The 20,959-nt window shown below is 53.3% G+C and overlaps 1 protein-coding gene across 1 annotated transcript; it reads right to left on the bottom strand.

The window, feature by feature from the left end:
* Positions 1 to 5,881: 5,881 nt before the first annotated feature.
* Positions 5,882 to 19,153, bottom strand: PVR (PVR cell adhesion molecule). Its single transcript, XM_054588386.1, has 8 exons — positions 19,072 to 19,153; positions 15,739 to 16,119; positions 14,034 to 14,333; positions 13,274 to 13,391; positions 10,646 to 10,794; positions 9,692 to 9,820; positions 7,987 to 8,021; positions 5,882 to 7,532 (listed from the first exon to the last, which is right to left on the bottom strand). Exons 1-8 carry the CDS (start codon positions 19,151 to 19,153, stop codon positions 7,437 to 7,439), a joined length of 1,290 nt encoding a protein of 429 aa, XP_054444361.1. The 3' UTR covers positions 5,882 to 7,436.
* Positions 19,154 to 20,959: the final 1,806 nt, after the last annotated feature.

The following is a 20,959-nucleotide window of genomic DNA, read 5'->3' as shown; positions in this document are numbered from 1 at the left end:
CTTGGTGTCCTGTGGAGACACCAAGGGCCCACCTGCTGGACACCAAGGGGGCCAGAGGGCCGGGTCCTGGCTGTCTGCAGTGGGCCAGCTCAGTGGGGATCCCGGGGCTGCCTACGAGACATGGCAGAGGGTGGCCGAGCCCCAGCACCCTCTTTCCGCAGACTCCGGAGGCTTCTCCTGTGCTCCCCGGGATGAACGTGTAGGCACTGGTTGAACCAGTTTTCCAGGGTGACTGCAGAACTTCCTGGGGCTTCCCAGCACTCCTCCCTTGACCCCCTTCCATCTCTTCCTACCACTCAGTGTGCCTGTCAGTAGCAACGGCAGTCATTATAACAACAGTTACAGCCCTGGCTGGTGCGGCGCAGTGGATGGAGCTTCTGATTGAGCAATGCTCCACGTCTCTCCCAGGCCCAAAGCACACTATGCCGTCTGACATCTACCATGCGTAACCGTTCCCATTTCAGAGATGAGGAAACTGAGGAGACGGGGAGAGGCAAGTCTACCAGAAGGGGGAGGTGGGATTTGACCTATGGCTGGCTTACTCTAAAGCTCTTAGCATGGTTTTTCAAAAGTATTCATTCATTCATTCATTCTTTCATTCTTTCATTCTTTCATTCCAACACACACTCCTTATGCCCAAACCCATGCTGGGCGGTGCTGGGGGCTCAGTGACCACCAAGACAGCTCCTGCCCTGCCCTCAGTCCACAGCGGGGCTCACGTTTCTGCGTGTGTGTGGAACAGACCCCTCTCCAGATAAAGGTGATCCAGAGTGATCAGGGTTGGCATGGAGGAGCCAGGGGGCGGGGAGAGCCCAAGGGGATGCCTCCCTCAGCTTGAGGGGCAGGGAGGGCTTCCTGGAGGAGGGGACGGCTGAGATTTGGAGTAGGAGTAGGGATGAGGCAGAGAGTAGGGTGGGGTGGGTGGGGCGGGGTGAGGTGTATGGGGTGGGGTGAGGTGAGTGTAAACAGCACACGCAGGCAGGAGCACAAGGCTACAAGCCATCGAGATGTTTGGAAGAAGCTGCAAAATTCTGGCCCAGTGGGCGTACGTGGCTAGAGAAGTGGGAGGGGTTGCGTAGAGTTTTGAGCTCTGCTGGGACAGAGTCTGGGTGATGGAGGGGCCAGGGTGGTGCCAATACCATAGCCACTACCTGCATATGGCTATTGAAATATAAATTTAAGTTAATTAAAATTTAATGCCTTGAAAAAGTTAGTTCCTCCAAACCAGCCACTTTTAAGTGCTCAATAGCGCCTCGTGACTCGTGGCTATGACATTAAATAGAGAAGAGGTAGAACAGTGGTCCCCAACCTTTTTGGCACAAGCGACCATTTTCGTGGAAGACAATTTTTCCGCGGGTTTGGTGGGGAGGGGGTGGTGGGGATGGAGCTCAGGCGGTAATGCAAGCGATGGGGAGCAGGATGAAGCTTCGATCGCTGGCCTGTCGCTCACCTCCTGCTCTGCAGCCGGTTCTTAAGAGGCCACAGACTGGTCCCTGTCCATGGCCCGGGGGGGTGGAGACCCTTGGTCTAGAACATTCCCATCATCATTGCAGAAGGTTCTATTGGACAGTGCTGGTCTAGGGATGGGGGGTGGGCAGGCAGGGGAGGCAGTACTGGGTGAAATTTCTGGGTCCACAGGGAGCACACGGAGTTGGCGTGTGTGTGTCCTTGGCACGTCATATTGTTGGAGGTGATGGCACCTTCCAGAGTCCCCAGGTGGGAGTGAGAGAGAAATCTCAACTTTGAACCAGCTGGAGGTTCAAAGCCTTGGGGTGGCCAGGTTTCTGAACAACCACAGACTCCAGTGCGGCACTATTGCCACCATAAGCAGTGCCCAGCAATGTCTAAAGCCGGTCAGGCTGGGTTTTCCAGTTGCTGAATCTACTCTCTCTCAATAATAACTTTGATTCCATTTGCATGATTTAAAAAGGAGTAGGTTTGTTACAGAAGTTTAGACAGCAGAGACTCAAAAAGAAAAAGAAGAGAGTAAAATTGAGAGAGAGAGAGAAAGAGAGAGAGAGAGAGAGAGAGAGAGTCACTGCTAATAGCGGATGTCCAGCCTTCTATCTCCTGTCCTGCAGCCTCCATCCCCTTTTCTCCCGGGCTCCAGGGCGCAGGTCCTGATTAGTTCAAACCTCCCAGGCGGTCCTGTGCTTCTGGCCAGGGATTGGTTGAACGGTGGGCGGTACTGGCCAGTGCGACCTGAGGGAGGCTGCTGGGGAAGCACACCCAGGGTGGGGTGGGCTGCTTCTCCGGGCCAGATCGGGCGGCGATACCGGGAACGCAGCAGCTGTCTTGGCACCAGCCTGAGGATGATGCCAGTATGTGGAAGGAAACCACGAACAGCAGAGAGGCAGAGCTGAACCCCTCCCGTGGTGCCTGGGGTGGAACCAGATGATCCAGTTTCTTGTTTTTAATCCCAGCCTGGGCATCCTGATCATGACATTTTTATAGTCTGACAAAGATTCTCTCATTGACCGATCTCTACTCAGGATCCCGTGACTCTTTTCTAACTGCTCTGACTTTTGGACTCCTGTGTTCATGTCTGCATTGTCCAAATTTTAGTAAGAATCCTCCTGAGTCAGCTTTTTAGAACTTCCCACCCTTGATTCCTGATCAGGTACCTCGTCGTCCACCATCCCCAGGTGGTGTCTGATCACCCTTCTGGCCTGCCCTCAGCCAGAGCCTATGAGGCAAGTTTGCCCAGAATCCTTTCTCCCCCTTGATGTTCCCTCGCAGTAACTCCTGTCCACTGACCCCGACCTGCTTCTAGGCTACACTCCCACCGGCCCATGCTGTGTCCAGAGTTGAGTCCGCTCTCTCCACAGACCCCCACTGCAGTGGCCCCCACGCCTATTGCCATGCCCCCTGCCCCTTGAATAAAGTCTGCCTTATCGTGCCTTCATAACTGTCTTCGTACAACCTTTTTCTTCACCAGTTAGAATACTACCTGTTCTTTAACAATTCACCCATCCTCCCCATCATGAATGTAGCTGGTTTCTGCAAATTCTGCCAGGAAGAGCGAGGAAAGGAAAAATTTTTTCTGTAAGAATTTGAAGTTTTTTATTGTGGTAAAACACACTCGCAACTTACAATTTTAACCACTTAAAAGTGCACAGTTCAGTGGCAGTTGGCACATTCACAGTGTTGTGCAACCATTACCATTATTTATTTTCAGAACATTTTTGGAAACCTTGGACTCACTGAGCAGTCACTCCCAGACTCCCTTCCCCCAGGCCCTGGCAACCACTGACTTCTTTTCTCTCTCTGTGGATTTGCCTATATTTGACATTTCATATAGATGGATTGCTACAATAGGTAGTCTTTTGGGTCTGTCTTCTTTCCCTCAGCAGCATCTTCTCAAGGTTCATGCGTGTTGTAGTGTGGATCAGTGCTTCGTTCTTTTTTATGGTTGAATAACATTGCATCGTATGGTTAGAGCACATTTTGTTCATCCATTGATCCGTTGATGGGCATTAGGGCTGTCTCTACTTTTTGACTATTGCAAAAGGCGCTGCTATGAGCACAGTGTGCAGGTATTTACGTGAGTATTCAATCACTATGGGTATCTACCTAGGAGTGGAATTCTTGGGTCACTTCATTGTTTTTTACTTATTTACTTAATCTTTACCCGAGGACATTTTTTCATTGCTTTTTAGAGATAGAGGAAGGGAGAGAAAGAAACATCGATGCAAGAAAGAAACATTAATTGGTTGCCTCCCATTCGCTCTCGGGGATCAGATCCGCAACCTAGGTATGTGCCCTGACTGGGAATTGAGCCCATACCCAAAGGTTGCAAGACGATGTGCCAACCAACTGAGCCACTCCGGCCAGGGCAACGTTGTTCTTTAATGAGTTAGATTTCAGTAGTACAAGCGTCCTCACCCAGAGCCATCCTCAACGCAGAGGCTTCTGGGATCTCACAGCAACTTGAAATGGGACAATATCTGCTTGGATCCCACCCCCACTCACTCCATGCGGGACAGTGCGGGGTGGGGGGTGGGGGGTGGTCCCGCCTCTCCATGATCTGCACCACGCCCTCTACCTTCCATCCTCTGATATGGATAACTGTGGTTTTCTCAGTCTTAGGTGAAGTTATACAACACCTAAACCCAAATTCTGGGTCACTGCGGTGCCGTGGAATCCACAGATTCTCCCCCGAAACACAGGCCGTCATATGCATTGCTGGTGGGAGCAGAGATCAATCAGTTCCACTTCCATGGGGGACCGCTTGTCAATATCTATCCTGACAAGGGCCATACTATTCGATTCAGCAATTGCTCCAGAGTGGGGGACCACACCCATGCTAAGGGGCAGTCACTACAACATTGTAATTGTAAAAGGGCAGCTGCAACACCAGCGTCCGTCCCTAGGGCCCTGGCAGAGAAAGTCCTTGCGGCCACTGTAAAAGGGCTAGAAGGGCCCCTCTGGCCTTCCAGAAGCCTTCAGGAACAGAGCCAAGGTGCAGAGAAGAGTGTGAGATGTTATCTAGTGTGGACAAAATAATGCACACTTCACACTTGTCTGTGCCCAGACTCACTGCAAGGTAGTGCCATGCTTATCTGTGGTGGGACAGGGACCCTGGGTGGGGCTGGCAAATAGAATAGTGGGTCCCCAAAGCTATCCAGGTCCTAATCCCAGGAACCTTCGAATATGTTCTCTTAACACACAGCAAAGACTGCAGACGTGGTGACGTTAAGGACCTTGTATGGGGAGCTTATCCTGGATGATTGGATGGGCCCAGTGAACTCACAGGCCCCTTAGACAGGAAAGAGGGAGGCAGCGTCCTCTCCCTTACGGGGAGAGAGTGAGTCTGAGGGGGGAAAGGCTACGCCTGTGGGCTGTGCCCCACGGCAAGCGGCAGCGTCCAGAAGGTGGCAAGGCCAGGGAAGGGCTCCTGTCCGCAGGGAGGAACGAACCCTGCCCACAGCTTGATTCTAGCTCAGCGAGACGCATTTTGGACTTCTGCCTTCCAGAACTTTAAGAGAACAATTTTGTGTTTTCCAAGCCACAAAGTTTGTGGTAATAGAGTCCCCACACCTAAGGTGTAAGATTTAATGATTTTGGTATGTTACATTATCCATTTTTAAAAATTGTGGGAAAAACAGAGATGACAAAAATCTGCCATTCTAGCCACTTTTAAGGGTATAATTTCATGGCATTAATTACATTCAAGTGTTGTGCAAAACTGGATATCCCCATGAAAAAAGAGAAGGCTGGACCCTTCCTTTTGCCCTACACAGAAATCAACTCAAAGGGCACCCCTCATGTCTTTTTATAACTTCTGATTTGTGGATGTTTATTGTTACCCAGTTTAGAAAATTAAAAAGTGAGCCCTGGCTGGTCTGGCTCATGTTGGTTGGGCATCGTCCTGCGAAGTTAAAGGCAGCCAGTTTGATCCCCTGCCTGGGTTGCAGGTTCGATCCCAGGTCAGGGTGCCTCCGGAGGGCAGTCAATCAATGCTCCTTCCTTCCTTCTTTCTTTCCTTCCTTTCTAGATTTTATTTATTTCTATTTATTTATTTTTAGATGGAGGAAAGAAGGGAGGGAGAAAAAGAGGGAGAGAAACATCAATGTGTGGTTGCTTCTATGCGCCTGCTACTTGGGACCTGGCCCGCAACCCAGGCATGTGCCCTGACTGGGAATCGAACTGGCGACCCTTTGGTTTGCAGGCTGGTGCTCAATCCACTAAGCCACACCAGCCAGGGCTGTTTCTTAAAAAAGTTTCTCTCCTCTTTCTAAAAATAAAATAGATAAATAAATAAATAAATGAATAAATAAATAAATAGAGAGGAATCAGACGAGCTCATGGTGTCTGAGAACCCTGGGGACTTGTGCCTCTGTGAACCTCTTGATTCAGGGTCTTGCTTCCATCTCTCTGGTTCTATCCCACACAGTGACAGCCCACGTGAAATTTAGCTCCTCCTCATTCCCATAATAGAGCCCCTGCACACAGCTGCGCCAGATGTTATAAACTTTAATAAGGTGTCTGGGGACTGGGGACGGAGAAGGGGTTTACGTGGCAGCAACGCAGCCAATCTCTGCCTTGTCCTCTGACACTGCGGAGTTCCACTGGCCTGGTCACCCCGAGCCCCTCGCCCTTACCGTCCTGCTGGGTCCTGCCTCTTCCCCATCCTCCTCTGTTCCACACTCTCCCGTCTCTGCCCAGAGCAGATCCCACATCGTTCCCGGTTTCTCTTGCAGAGCAGCTCGCACCTCACTCTCCAGTTCAGCTTCCAGGCCAAGGTCTCATCTCCTACAGGTACGTTCCCCAGTACACAGTTCTCGCTGTAAGAATCCAATGATCGCGGACTGTTTTAAGGTGAACAGTTGTATCTCAGCAGCTCTGCCCCCTGGGCTTGGGATGCGTCCGTCCTGGTCTGAGGGCGTAGGTCCTGCACAGCGGCTTCCCCAGCATCTCTTCCTTTGCCTTTTGGGAATGACATCTGCTTTCCTGAGCAGATCAGTGGCGTCCATGCCTGGGGTCCTGTCAACACCAGCCCGGTGGTGCCCAATGCCCCCTGAAGAAGGTGCCTGGGACAGATAACCTCCAAGGTCATGTCCACCAGTTGTTCCTGCTCCTTGGACAGCCCCAGGCAGCTAAGTTCCAGCTGCTGGTTCTCTTCTGGTGACGAGGATCGGCGGCTGCTTCTTGCAGCTGCAGAAATTTGACTGACATGGAGAATGGGGAGCTCCAGGCCAAGGATAAAATTCTCATCAAAATTCTCTGGCAGCTGGAACATCCCAGGTGACCCTGTGCCCGCCCTGTGCAGGAAAAGATGAGTCTTGCCCAGAGAGAGATTTGATGTTTTGTCACAGGAGACAACCTCTAAGCTCTTGAAGTGTCCTGGCTGACGGCAGTCTTGTTTCCCGGAGGCCTTGGGCCACTCCAGACCCCCTACGCTAACAGTGCGATTTCTGGCGGGCCCCCGGCCTGGCTTGCCCTGTGGAAGTGCTTGAGACTAAAGTTGGCTGCGCCGACCTGATTAACCCCCAATAAAAACTCTGGAAGCCAAGCCTGGGATTAGTTTTGCTGGTTGGCAATACCCTGTGTGTTGTCACACGGCCATTGCTGGGAGATGTGAGCGCTGTCATGTGACTCCACTGGGAGCAGACGACTGGATGATCCTGCCAGGTCTCACCCCAGGTCACATCACTGGTGCTAACCTCACTGCCATTGCAGTGACCTGTGACCCGGAGAATAACACCTATCCTGTGTTCTGTGAGTCCTCAGTGAACACACTGAACCTGAGGAAGGTCTGGGGTGTCAGAAATTGCACCCGCCCACTGCCTTGCAAAACAGAGGGGGCATCTTGAGGTCTGGCACAAAGAGGGTGGTCTGTTTCTGTGGAGAGAGACTTCATCCACTGCGGGGGGTCCAGCTGTGAGGCCCTCCTCCTTGCCAGCTCCCGTCTCTCTCCATCCTGTCCGCAGCTGTCACCGCGTGCCCTCTGTCTCTTTCCCATCCATCCACCGGTCTGGGGGAGAGCTGGCCTTAACTGGGTCCAAGTTGACAGCTGCATAGGAGACATTCTAGAAGAGGGATATTCAAACTTTAGCCTCAGGGCCCTTTGAGACAAAAGTCCTCCCTGTGAAGCCCCCCACAGGTCTGTCCCCGCCCCCTCCCCATCGCGGGGGGTGGGGGCAGCACTTTCAGGTGCGATTATGACCCGAGGGAAGGGGCACCACTGTCAACGCGATTCCAGGTCCCAGCTCAGACCCACCAGACCAGACTCTCAGGGCATGAGGTCCAGGAACCCGCATCTTAGCAAACCTTCCAGGAGATTCTGCCCCGCAAGAAGGGCAGGGAACGGCTGGCTGCTCCGGGCATTTAGAGAAGAGCTCTAACACCCGGCTCCTGAGGCCATGGGTACCCAGACACGTCTGCCCCCTCTTGGGGAAGCCCACAGCGATTAGTCTGTGGTTCATGCAGGAATTACCCCCCCCGTCCCCACCCACATACCCTCCACTCTATCATCACACTTACATTGTTAGAGGAGGGGCTGCTGCGTTGATTCTGAGCTGGGGAAACAGGAGAAGTTGTTAGGGATGAGTGACAACGCTGTGACGCACAGAAAGATGACACAGGCGGGTGGCAGACCCACTGAATTCTAAGACCCAGCGCTACTCTTTACATGGGGGTGCCCCCTCCCATAGTGGTTCATACATTTGTAAACCAGGAATGGGACACGTTCTTCTTCCAGTTATCAAGTATAAGTACTTATTGAGTATGGCTCTGGAACCAGAAGGAAGGGTTCAAATTCCAGCTCTGTCCTTTAGGAGCTGTGTGACCTTGGCCAATTGACTTAACCTCTCTGTGCCTCACTGTCCTCAACCACCAAACAGGTTGATTTAGCAAATAGCAAATGTCTACTTTGTGCTAGGTGCATTCTGGGAGCTGGGGATATAACTGTGAACAAACCAGACAACAGGATCCCTGTTCTCGCAGAGTTTATATTAATAATAATAGTAATGATAGCAGTCCTAATCAGAGCTCCGATACCCAGTGTATGGCTTACGATGTGCCAAATGTTGTGCTAATTGCTTTACCTGGATTATCAGGTACAGTTACTCCTATTTCACAGATGAGGAAGCTGAGGCATTTGCCCATGGTGTCACAATTGATAAGGCAGTAGAGGGAGGGCCCAGACACAGGCAGCCTGGCTCTGGAAGTGACACATCCAGCAAACACTTCCTCAAATGCCTCCTCTCTGCCTGGTCTGGTGGTAGGTGGTGCTGGGGACATAGCTGTGACTGTGGCAGTTTTAGCTCTGCCCTCCTGGGGCTCACAGCCACTGGAGAGACAGACAAGTCCCCAGAGAGTGACGTCCCAGAGTTAGCAAGGCATGGCTGCGGCAGCCCAGAGCTGATGCTTGGATCATTCTGGAGGATCAGGGAGGGCTTCTTGGAAGAGGGGCCCTCCAGCTGGGATGTGAGGAGGCAGTTTTGTTTAATGGCCGAGGGAACAAGCTTTGTAGAGAGAACCGCCTTCCACTGTCTTTCAAGCCGTGTGCCACGTCCTCCTCCGTGAAGTGGGGCACGGGGGAGGGGGGCACTCACTTTGCAGGGTGGTTGTGAGCACTCAAGGGAGCTGTGCCCAAAAAGTGCCTGGCACCTAGAAAGGGCTCTGCAAACGGTAGCTCTTTTGGTTATAGAATTAGCCGAAGACTTTGCCAGAAGGAGCCATGTGGAGGTGCTCCGGGCCGGGAAACAGCCTGTGTGAGGCCTCTGAGGTGAGAGACCATCAGGCCCTCTCAGAGCCGGGGTTTGGGGTGTCAGTTGCCGCCACCCTCCCTGCTTTCCGTGACAGCAGCTAGGGTGTGGCTCCTGAGCAAGGCAGACGGAGGAAAGCTGGGGGGCAGTAAGTCTTAGTCCATCCTCCATCCGTCCGGCGGGGGCTCCTATGTCACTGGGATTAAAAGGCACAGTCCTTACTGTGGCCTTTGAAGCCCTACAGGATCTGCCCAACTGCCTAAACACTTGTCAAATGAATCAATGATCCAATGACCAAGACTTCCTGATGGGACTGTCCCTGCCTGTCAAATGGGGGAACCTCATGGTACTGGGGTGAGAGTTCAGGGAGAGGCTGCCGTGGGAAGGGCTGAGCGTACTAGGCGTTCAGCTATGGCAGCTGCAGTGACGTTCACTCATGGCAGACAGGCAGGGGATGTGTCAAAGAGATGGGGACTCACAGTTGCATTTGGGCCCCCAGAAACGGTACACCAGACCAGCCACGACCACAGTCGGGACCACAGACAGGACCACAATCAGGACCACAGTCAGGGTGTTGGTCCCAGAGGACTGATCCTTGGGAGGTTCTTCTGGAAGAGAAGGAAGCAGGAATTTACATTCAGAGATTTTTGGGTTTTGACCTGCCCTGCAAATATTACCGTCTTCCTTTCAGAAGTTACCACTCTGCCTCCCGCTCAGTCTATGTGGTCCAAGTGGACTCCCCCCCCACCCTCTGATTCCTAGTACGGGACTTTGACCTAGGTCTGGCCAATCAGAGCATTCTATTCCCCCTGGCTGCTGTGATTGGTTCATAGGGTGACTGTAACCTAACCTAAGCCAATGAGAGCCAGTCCTGGGACTTTGGCTAGAGCTGCTGAAAGTGGTATATCTTTTCCCCTGGGATTACTACCACACTACTGGGATGTGAGCCTGTTGCTGTTGAGGGCCATCTTGCCTCCCTGAGCGGAGCACCTGCCTGAGAATAAAACCAGCATAGAGAAAAATAGAGACAAGAGAGATAAAGAAAAGATCCTGGATTGTACAGCTGGATCACCTGGATTTAATCATAACTGAAGGTACATTTTCAATGAAGTCCCCTTTTGCTTGGACTATTTTGAGTTGTGCTTCTATCAATTGCAACTGGTAGAGTTTGGCCTAATACATTTGCAAAGGCCTTTCTGGGTGCCAGGGGAAGAGGCATTGCACCAGTACCCCAGCCTGGGTTTGCAGAGGGGTGTTCCGGGGCAGCTGTGCTATGGGTCCAATGGCACAGATGATAGGTCAACAGGGAGTGAAGCTGACCCTGCGGGTCCTTTCGTGGGAGGCAGGGGAAGGATGGAAGTCAGAGAGTGGTCTTGTGGCGGAGGGACTCCCTTACCCAGGAGCCTGTTCTCCCCATCCAGGGGGCTCCTCACCTTTGACCAGGACACTCTGTTTTGCCTCAGCCGTCCCTAGGGCGTTGGTGACACGGCAGATGAAGGTCGTGTTGATGGATGTGTTCACCGAATGGATCAGGAGCTGGGAGCCACTGGGGACAGCAGAGGGTGGCAGGGGACCCGTGGTCCTGGGAGAGACAGATGGGTAAGGAAGTGGCCTCTGTGACAGGAGGCCTGGAGTGACAGGTGACAGAGCACTCGCTGTTATGCCAGGAGAGCAGATGCTCTCGCGCCATCTATGGTATAAGCTGAGAACAGTCCTGAAGTTCTCCCGACACTTTCTCTCACACCCACATCCAACCCATCGGCAGATCCTGCCGGCCCTCCCTTCAGAATCCACCCAGAATCCGGCTGCTCCTTAAAGCCTCCACTGCCACTGCCCTGGTCTGATGCCCCTACTCCAGGGCCACTGTGGCCACCTTCTCAAAGGGCTCCCTGCTTCCACCCCTGTCCCCCACTCCAGTCTGTCCCCCACTCAGCAGCCTGAGCAATCTTGTCAGAACTAAGCCCGCTCATAACCCTCCTGTGTTCAGAGCCCCTGCCCTGGGGTTACCGCTTCACTCGGAGTAAACCCTGAGTCGTTACCACGGCCACAGGTCCTGCATGAACCGGCGCCCAATACCACTGACCACATTATCCGTTACGCTCCCCTTGCTCATTCTTGAACAATCCAGCTACGCTCCCACCTCAGAGTCTTCGCATACGCTGTTCCCTCTGCCTGGAATGCTCTTCCCTCCAGTACCCGCACAGCTCACCCTCACCTCCTTCAGGCCTCTGCTCACAGGTCACCTTCGCGATACCCTCCTTGGGCACCCTGTTTCAGCCGCAGCGACCCCCTCCTCATCTCCCTCCTCTGCTTCATCTCTTCCACGGCATTACATACTTTACCATGTTATCTGATTAGTTCTCTCCCCACTGGAAAGGAAGCTCCATGAGGGAAGGGAACCTGGTCTGTTTTATTTACCAAGGTATGTCAGGAAATAGCAGCTGGCACACAGTTAGCAGCCAAAAGACACTGATTTAGTGGATGGAGAAGAGACTGGCATGGAGATTTGGGCATCTGCAGGGCTGGGGAGGAAACCCTGCCACGTGGCTCATGACTCTTGGTGCTTTGAGGGAGGGCCAGAAAGTGCCGTCTGTTGACATCAGTGGGAAGCCTGTGACCGGCAATTCCTTTGACAGGCGATTGAAAATCGGCAACTGTGGCTTCCACAGAGGTGGGCAGACGAGGACAGTTACCGCCGCGGCATCTGCACAGATGAAAACGGGAGAGCACGCCCGCATCCCACGCTCGGGGTTGGTAAAATTGCTGACGCCGTGCGCACAAAGGGAAGCCCAGCAGCATTGAAAATGGGCTGTGGGCGTTTGGACACGCATAGAAGATAAGGACTGGTGGACGGATGGAGAGGGGGATGGACTGACGGACAGAATGTGATAAAACAATAAACACAATGAAATGTTGGTGGAAGAAGCCACGTGGTGGGTTTTTGACTGTTCGCTGGGAAATTCTTACAATTTCCCTATGTGTTTGAAAATCTTCCTCAAAAAATGTTGTAGAAACAGGGATGTGGATCTATGTGCTTTGACGTTGAAAGGTGTTCACGGGTAGAAGGAAAGTTTAGAATTGCATCAACGGTAGTTTTTGTTTAGAAGCGTAGAGGAAAAAAGGCAGGAGGGGTGTATGAGGAGAGGCGACAGTGGATATGTCTGGAAGTGCCTGGAACCCTTCACTATAGGTGCGATATTCTTTTTTGTTCATACCTGTCTAAGTTTCCACAATGGTACCACGTTATTTTTGTAATAAGGAAAAAGGCCAATAAGAGTTATGTCATGTAATTTTCCCCTTTGCCTTTTTTCTTCCCCCACCCTTAACTCCAGTGCTGGTATGAATTTGAGGATAACGTCTGTCTGCCCCACGCCTCAATTTGCTCATCCAGAGAAAAGGGACAGCGTTTATCCCCTCAGGGGTGATGGAGCAGGGTGCACGAGGTGGCAAAGCCCAGAAGCTAGAGGCTTGAGTTTGGAGGCAGATGCCATTTGGAGAGCTGCCTCTACGCCCTCATGGCTGTGGCCTGGCACTGGAGGGGGTCCTGCGGATCTTGAACCCAGGGAGGCAAGGGCGGGGGGGTCCCACGGGATGAGTTAAGTAGTGGGCACACAGCAGGCATGCCATAAAGAGCAGGGTAGCCCTGACCGACACGGCTCTGTTGGCCGAGCGTTGTCCAGAAAAGCTAAAGGTCGCCAGTTCGATTCCCAGGGCCCGGTCAGGGCACAGGCCTAGGTTTGAGAGGCAACTGATCAATGTTTCTCTCTCACATCGACGTGTCTCTCCCTTTCTTTCTCCCTCCCTCTCCCTGTCTCTAAAAATAAAATAATAAATTAAAAAATAGTGAAAACTTAAAAAAAAAAAAAAAAGAGCAAGTGGTCAGGGAACCTGCAGTAACCCCCTCATAAACTCTGAGCGTGCCGTACAGAAAATCTCTCAGGGTCCCAAGTCTTTTGCTCTTTTGTTACTCTTCTGTATCTTCCCCTCCCTCAGACCCATGAATCCAGGTCCCCAGCCCCTCCTCCCTCAGACCCGTGAGTCCAGGCCCACCCAGGACTCACGTGCTCCAGTCATAGCGTGTGGGCTCTGGGTTGCTGCGGACGTCACAGTTCAGGGTGGCTTCACTGCGGCCGAGGTACCAGTTGCCATCATAACCGGAGATGGAGACCTCGGGGGGGTCTGGGAGAAATAGACACACAAGCTCAGAGACAGGGAGCTTACAGAGGGCGCTAAAGATCTGTGAGATTCACTCCAGAAGAGGAAAAAGCCTCAGTGGGTTTTGGGGACAGCCCAGGCGGAGAGGCCTGTGAGGAGCCTGGGACAGTGGGTTCCCGCGCAGAAGCCTGGGAGTCCTGAGCTAAGTGGGAGGCAGCAGAGTACAGAGAGGGCTTCTCAGGACCAGCTTCTACTCATTTCTCGGGGGGAGCCAGGTCCTGGCGTGCTGGGAAGCCTTGTGAGAACAGGCCTCTTGGACGCTTACGGCGCACAGGATGTATTCAAGGCTCTGACTAGTCCTGCAGGAAAGGATCCTGGATGGTCCCGCTTCAGCCTGCTGCTTATCTGTCCCAAACGTGATCAGTAGGGAAACTGCAGTCTCCTGGCCAAGGCCAATGGGACAGGTGTAGACGGTGTGTGGAGACGGTGCTCCAGGGAGCCAGTGTAGACAGGGTGGGTGTCAGTGTAGACAGTGGCCAGGGGAGTCAGGGTAGACCCCCAGGGGAGCAGTGTGGACTGTGGCCTAAGAAGTTGGTGTAGCTCATGAAGAAGCGTGTTGTTTGGGGGCAGTGGTTCCCACGCCCGCTCATACTTGAGCACACTCACAGGACACAGAGAGGGTCACAGGCAGCAGGACGGGCTCCTCAAAGGTCTCGTGCTCCACTATGCAGCTGACATTTTTGCCGTCCACCTGGCTCGAGGGTGTTAAGGCTAAGAGGCTGGTAACGGTGAATGTGCGAGGCAGGGGTCCAGGCTCCTGGCTCTTAGTGACCTTCCCATTCAAGGACCAGGAGATCTGGGCAGGTGGGAGACCTGCCGTGGAGACGCAGCGGGCCACAGGCACAGGCTCCGCGCCGAGCGGGCTGAGCGGAACCTTCTGGATCTCAGCCTTGTTCTGGGGCTTGGCTGGGGAGAGGAGCAAAAGGGACAGGTCATTTCTCACCTTCAATCGTTTAATAACAAACTTGTCGGTAGCAGAGGAAGGTGGTTAACTGAGGATATAGGACAGTCAGGTTCAAATCCCAGCTCTGGCCCTGAGCAGTTGCGGGGGCTTGGGCAAGTCTGTGCCTCAGTTTCCTTGTCTGCCAACTAGGGATGATGACAGCACCACAGGCAATGAGACGATGCAGGCAAAGCTCTTACAGTGGTACTTGGCACATAGTAAGTGCTCGATGAATGTTATTGTTATCGGTACTTGAAGACATTGCCTGGCTCTGTCACATGCCATGTTGGGGACCCAGCAAGGACTCAGACAGCCCCACCCCTGCCTTCGTGGCTCGTCCAGTCCAAAGGGAAGACAGGCGCTTCCTCGAATAGTGACCCACAGTGGGTAAGGCTGAGATGGGGGAGCCCAGAGGGGTGCCTGGGCGGGCGTGGCCACAGAGGGCTTTGTGGAGGAAGGGAGGGCGGGGCTGTGCTTTGGAGGTTAAGACGGGAAGTGACTGGCTCGAGGCTGTAAGTGGCAGAGCTGGCCTTTCACTCTAGGTCTGTCTCTTAATTATCATTCTGGTTATTCCCAAACGTGGGGCTTCACTTGGCTCCTTCCCCATCGTTACCTGGGTTATTACTTCCTGAAGATTTCTCTTTAATTTGACTCACTGGTGGTTTTGTTTTACCCTCATCCTAAACCGTAAGACCTGCAGTCCCAAGCTGGCTGCCACGGCCAGAGCTGTTTGTTTGCTCGGGCGCTGTGTACCCGGCAGGCCCTGCTCCAAGCACTTGCCCTGTCATGAGTCACTCTGGCAAAACCTGGAACAGTCCCTGACACGTAAGTGAGGAGTAAATGTCAGCTCTTATTCATACTCATAGCAATATCTGCTTCACAGATGAGAAAACTGAGGCGCACAGATTTATTCTATTTCCAAGAAGACCTGCCCTCTTCTTCCTAGTGCTGAGGAAAATGAACCAATGACCCCACGGCAACGCTAGAGGGCGCCGGGGTCCCGCTGGGAAAAGCAGCTCCTTCCCTTCCAGCCAGTCCTTTCAACAATCCCTTCTAAACTCGGGAGTGACAACTGCTGGCAGCTACCGGGGGCTCACACGGACCTCTGTTCTAAACGGGTCACCTGGATAAACTCCCGCCGTCCTCTGGACAGCTTGCTGAGGAGAGCACTCGGAAGCCACCTGCCCAAGCCACCAGTGTGGCCTACAAACCCAGTCCTCCCGCTTCCCAGGCTCCGCCTACTTTTGTCCCCACAGGATCTCTGCTCTGGAGGGCATCACTCCCTCCTGGGACTTCTACACTCTGCTTACCGCCCTCCCCCCCACGCAACCCCACGCCCCTCCTTTCGTCCCCTCCCTCCCGGCTCACCCAGTACACGGAGCCAGGTGCGGGCGCTCTTGCTACCATGCGGGAACGTGGCGATATGGCAGGTGTAGTTGGCCTCGTCTCCGGCGCGCAACCCCCGCACCATGAGCGATGCGTCCCGCAGCTTCTCGCCAGGTCTGGCGGCCACGAACTGCAGCCGCCCGGACTCGGGAATGCTGGGGTGTGGCGGGAAGCTGCTGCCCTGGGTCGGATGGAAGACAGCCACGCTTTGGGCCCCCGTGGGGTCCTGCCGCTGCCACGTCGCCAGCGTCACTTGCAGGTCGTCCTTCTGCGTCTGCACTTTACACTGCAGGGTCACGTTGTCGTTCCGGATGCCGCTTACCGTGGGGAGCACCAGCACCTCGAAGGACCCGGTCTCTGCCTCTGGGGTGGGGGGGGGGAACGGGGTTGGGGTGGGGCGCGGGTCCGACCTGGGCACCCAGGTCTGGTTGGGGAGGGGCGCCCAGAAGACCACTCGCCTGGGGCCTAGGGTCCCTTGCGGGAGGGAGTGAGTGAGTGAGTGAGTGAGTGTGTGTGTGTGGGCGGGGGGGCGGGGGGGGTCCAGTCCCCATCCTGGCGCCGGTGAGAGTTGAGAGCGGATGGACTGGGTCTGCCCCGAGATGGGCGCCCCTTTGCTGGTCTATTACTACTGTATTTGTTAGCTATTACTATAAGTGGCTTGATCCCTGCATCACTGATTTTTAAAATTGTGGTTAAAAAATTAAATTTGCAGTTGAAACCATTTTAAGGTGTACAGTTTAGTGGCATTAGTTACATTCAGGGTGTTGTGTAACCATCACAGCTACCTAGTTTCAGGACATTTTCGTCACCCCCACGTCATCAATTTTAAGATGTAACTTTAAGTGACGCTGTCACTTACAGCAGGACTCAATGTCAAGAGCATCTCTGATTTAGAGAAGTAAAAAGGGGAAGGAACTCTAGGTCTTAGAACCTATAAGAACTGTGGTGGTATTATTATTATTATTATTATATTATTGCTCTGTGTGGATCTGGTCTGGGCGAATGTTTGTACGGGATCCTGGCACAAGAAAGGGAGGCGATTATAGCCCAAGAGCTTTGGATCCATTCAGATCTCTGCTGTGAGGCTTCAGGCAGGTTACTTAACCTCTCTGATTCTTTCCCCTAGTTGGTGAAATGGGACTAACAAGAGTTAACACCACAGGTTGCTCACACAGATCAGCGGCTGTTCTGAGGAATACACATCTCTCAGCATTTAGTCCTTCAAGAGCTCCTGGAGGCAAGTCCTACTGTCAGTCCCCCTTTACAGATGGGGAAACTGAGGTACAGAGGCATTTGCTCCAGGCCACACAGAGAGTAAGTGGCAGGGGTGGGATTTGAACCTGGGCCATTTGCAGTCAAGGGTCCCTCCAAGCCACCAGGTTCCATATGAAAATCTTTCTGCTAGAGGCCCCAGCATACAATAGGTCCTCAGCACATTACAGCTCTTACTGATATTAAGAAACACATGCTATGCATTCATATTAACAGTAACAAGGATAATGGAGAAGAGGGGAAGGGAGAGGGTTAAGTTTTTGGAACCCTAGTCCTGCCGCTCACTAGCTGTGGCCCTTTGTTTAGGTGGTTTCACTCCTCTGAGCCTCAGTTTCCTCATCTGTAAAATGGGGATGCCTATAACATAGGGTTGTTGGGAGAACTAAATGATGAAATCTCTGTAAAGGGATTAGCAATGCCAAGCATGCTAAAGGTGAATATTATAATTCTTGTTATTAGGAGGGAGAGGAAGCTGGGAGGTTGTGGGCGGGGCTGCTGTGTGGAGGGAGGGCACAGCTGGGACGCGGGAATCGCAGCCTGGCCAGCATGCTGGTCTGGGTTTGAATGCCAGCTCCACCGCTGACGTGCTGTGCCATTCTGGGCAAGTGAGTCTCCTTCTCTGGTGACTTCCTCCACCAGAGTTACGGTAAGGTCTCCCCCTTAACGAGGCTGCCATGAGGATGAAATTGGGTGAGTGGCCTTTCGTTCAGCGTGTTCCTGTGTAATCGTCACACTTGAGCCAGGTACTGGCTGCTCCCTTAAGCGTGGCCTCTTCCAACCCTCTCCACGGCCCCAAGAAATATGTGCTAGTATTTTCATCACGTTGGACAGAGGGGGCAAGTGAGCCTTTGAGGGGCAAGCCACTCGCCTGGGCTAACCAGCAAATAAGGGGCAGAGCCTGGGTTCAGACCCTGGCCTGGCCTGCGCCCACGCCCCTGGGCACTGGGCTCTCCTGCCCTAGTAGAGGGGCCTCTGGCCACTGTTTCAATTCACTCATTGTTTCTGTCACTTCCCGCTGGCTGCTTTGGGCGAGTTACTTCCCCTCTCTGTGCCTCAGTCTCCTCATCTGAAAATGGGGTCACAATAGGACCAGTGCTGGGTTTCTCCTGAAGGTGGCTCTCCGTGAACAACTCAAGCCTTGTCACCCTCTTTTCTGGAGCAGTGTTCAGTGTTCCGTGAATCGACTTTTAGGAAATGCTGAGGTGAGGGACTCTGGCCTCCCTGTGTTTAGATTCAGTATTAATATTGTTCTCATGAATTGTCATTTTCCTCATTATTGTTTGTATGGAGTGCCTTCAACATTGCTCAGCATCCCCCTAGACATGAGCTCACCAGGTGGGGATTCCCACCCCCCACACATTTTATGCCAACAGAGCTTGGGTAACTTTCCTGGGCTCACACAGATATTAAGGCCTAAAGGTGTTTTGAACCTAGGGCTGTCTGATTTCAAAACTGCATCCCTGGTACTTGGAAACCTTCTGGCACATAGTAGGTGCTCAATAACCCTGAGCGGGCTGAATGTGTGCAAGAATGATCGAATAACCCTGGCCGGGTGGCTCAGTTGTTTGGAGTGTTCTCCCGTGTACCGAAAGGTTGTGGGCTCCATCCCTGCTCGGGACACAGACCTAGGTTGTGGGTTTGATCCCTGACTGGGATTCTCTCTCTCTCACTCTCTCCGCCCCCCCCCCCCCGCCCCCCCAATCAATAAAGACATCTCGGGTGAGGATTAGGGGGATAAAAAAGAATGAATGAATGGCCACGCCTTTACAGCCTGACAGTTGAGGTCAGAAAGGGACCGACCCGACCCCCTGTTCTCCATTAGACCTCTGTCAGGAGTCGTGAGCAGCCCGGGCTGGATCTCCGCTGAGTCTCCCTGGAGACTGAGTCACCTGGAGACTGAGCTACGTTCCGGGAAACCGACCGCTTTCTGGGAACCAGGATCCTCTGACTCTTGGAACGAAGTGGGACTGAGCGCCCGGGCAGGTGGGGAGGGACGTGGGAGGGGGACAGGGGGAGCGGGGCCCGCGGACCGCGGGAACTCACCGGCTGTGGCGGACCCCCAGGAACACGACAGCAGCAGCAGCAGCGGCAGCCGCAGCAGCGGCGGCCCAGCGACACCACCCATGGTGCGGAGAACACCTCCACGCGCTTCGGAGCGCTGCGGCTCCGGACTTCCTCCACATGCGGGCGTTAGATTTTTCTGGGACCCGCCCCCGCAGCCCAAGGGGCGGGCGGGGCGGCTCAGAAGTTTCTGGGAGGGACAATTCCCACTGGCTCCGCCTTTCAACTACGCACAGTCCTAGGCGATCCTGGGAATAGCGGATCCCCACTTGACAGGGTGAAGGCCCAGGCGGCCGAGAGATTCAGGGACTTTCTGCGGCTCTTGGCTGGAAAGTGACAGAAGTGAGAGTCACACCTACAGTCGGTCGGGTCCTGAGTTCTCAACCAACCCATTTAACCTCCTCCCCACCCCACTGCGCCCACGGACTCCAGGGCAAGTTGCTTCTCCTCTTGGGGGCCTCAGTTTCCTTCTAGGAGGGTTTTTAAGACTTAAGCAACTCTAACAATAACAAGTATTATTGATGCTTTACAGTTATCATCAAATACCAATGTTAGCGAGAGATCAGCATACTTTTATTGAGGTGGTTGCCAGGAGCTGGTGGAGCGGGGATGGGGAGTTAGTGTTTAATGGATATAAAGTCTCTGTTTTGCAAGATGAAAAGAGCTCTGGGGGGTGGACGGTGGTGAGGGTTGCGCACCCAGTGTGAATGTGCTTAATGCCACTGAACTGTGCACTTAAAACGGTGAAGATGTTACATTTTACATTATGTGTATTTTACCACAATAAAAAAACTAAAAAAAAAAAAAATGTTTATTGAGGAAGGTATTATTCCAGGCATAGGGATGTGCCAGAAATAATACAGCCCCAAATTCCCGCCTTTATGGAGCTCCCATTATCCTGGAGGGAAACAGACCATTCACAGATTAACACCAGGAAGCTACCGCAGCCCCCAGCATGGTGGCTCCAGCAGCCTTCTCTCAGCACTCTGGACAGTCAGAGGCTGTCCCCTGCCCCGCTGACTTAGGGCTCCAGATCTGGGGCCTGACACACACACGCCATACACTGCATCCCTCCTCCCCCCACCGCCCGCCCTGCCCTGGGCATCCGTGTGACTCCTTGGTGACTCCAGCAGAGCCTCTGCCTGAAAACAAACCCTCGGAGCCTTGGTCCTGAACAGTTCTACACAGTGGGAACGACACAGGCTGTCAGCCGCTGAAGCTCAGAAGTGGGATCAAGGGCTGGGGATCAGGGGTGGAATCAGAGGTGGGGTCAAGGAGAGGAAGGGCCTCAGGGATAGGGCTCGGATGTGGTGAGGGTCAGTGGAAGAGGGAGGGCCCTCAGTGGCAAAAAAAAAAAAAGGTTGGTCAATAAATACTTGGGCAGGCCATAGGATCCATGCTGTCAAAATTGCTGCATTCAATAAAATGTCTTGTTTCAGGTCTGGATGAAATTGGGTGAGGATGTGAGGAAGGGAAGCTAGTGCCAGTCGGAATGGGCGGGTTGGGCCAACAACTTGTCCGGTTCCCTTGACAGCCACTCCCCTGGCCCCTCCTGACCCCTGAGCCATGAGGGGTGTTCCGGGTTCTTACTGAAACCACCCTCCTCTGGTTCCACAGCTCCTTGGGATCCCCACCATGGCCCTTTTCTCCTTGGATTCATTTGATTAATACATATTTATTGAGCACCTACTATGTGCTCAATGCTAAAGTGAAGGTCCTGTTCCCCTGGAGCTCCCCTGCCGGATGGGAGTTGGGGAGAGAAAGATAAAACAAAGTAGACAGGTACTATACCAGGGGATGGTAAAAGCTATGAAGAAAAATAAGAGAGGGTAAGGAGCCCTGACTGGCATGGCTCACTAGGTTGAACGTC

Source organism: Pteronotus mesoamericanus, unplaced genomic scaffold, assembly GCF_021234165.1.
Source record: "Pteronotus mesoamericanus isolate MK-2021 breed Mesoamerican mustached bat unplaced genomic scaffold, CSHL_Meso_final scaffold_137, whole genome shotgun sequence".
Classification (NCBI taxonomy): Eukaryota; Metazoa; Chordata; class Mammalia; order Chiroptera; family Mormoopidae; genus Pteronotus; species Pteronotus mesoamericanus.
Note: the sequence above shows the minus strand (reverse complement) of the source record. Positions and strands in the feature narration are given on the sequence as shown.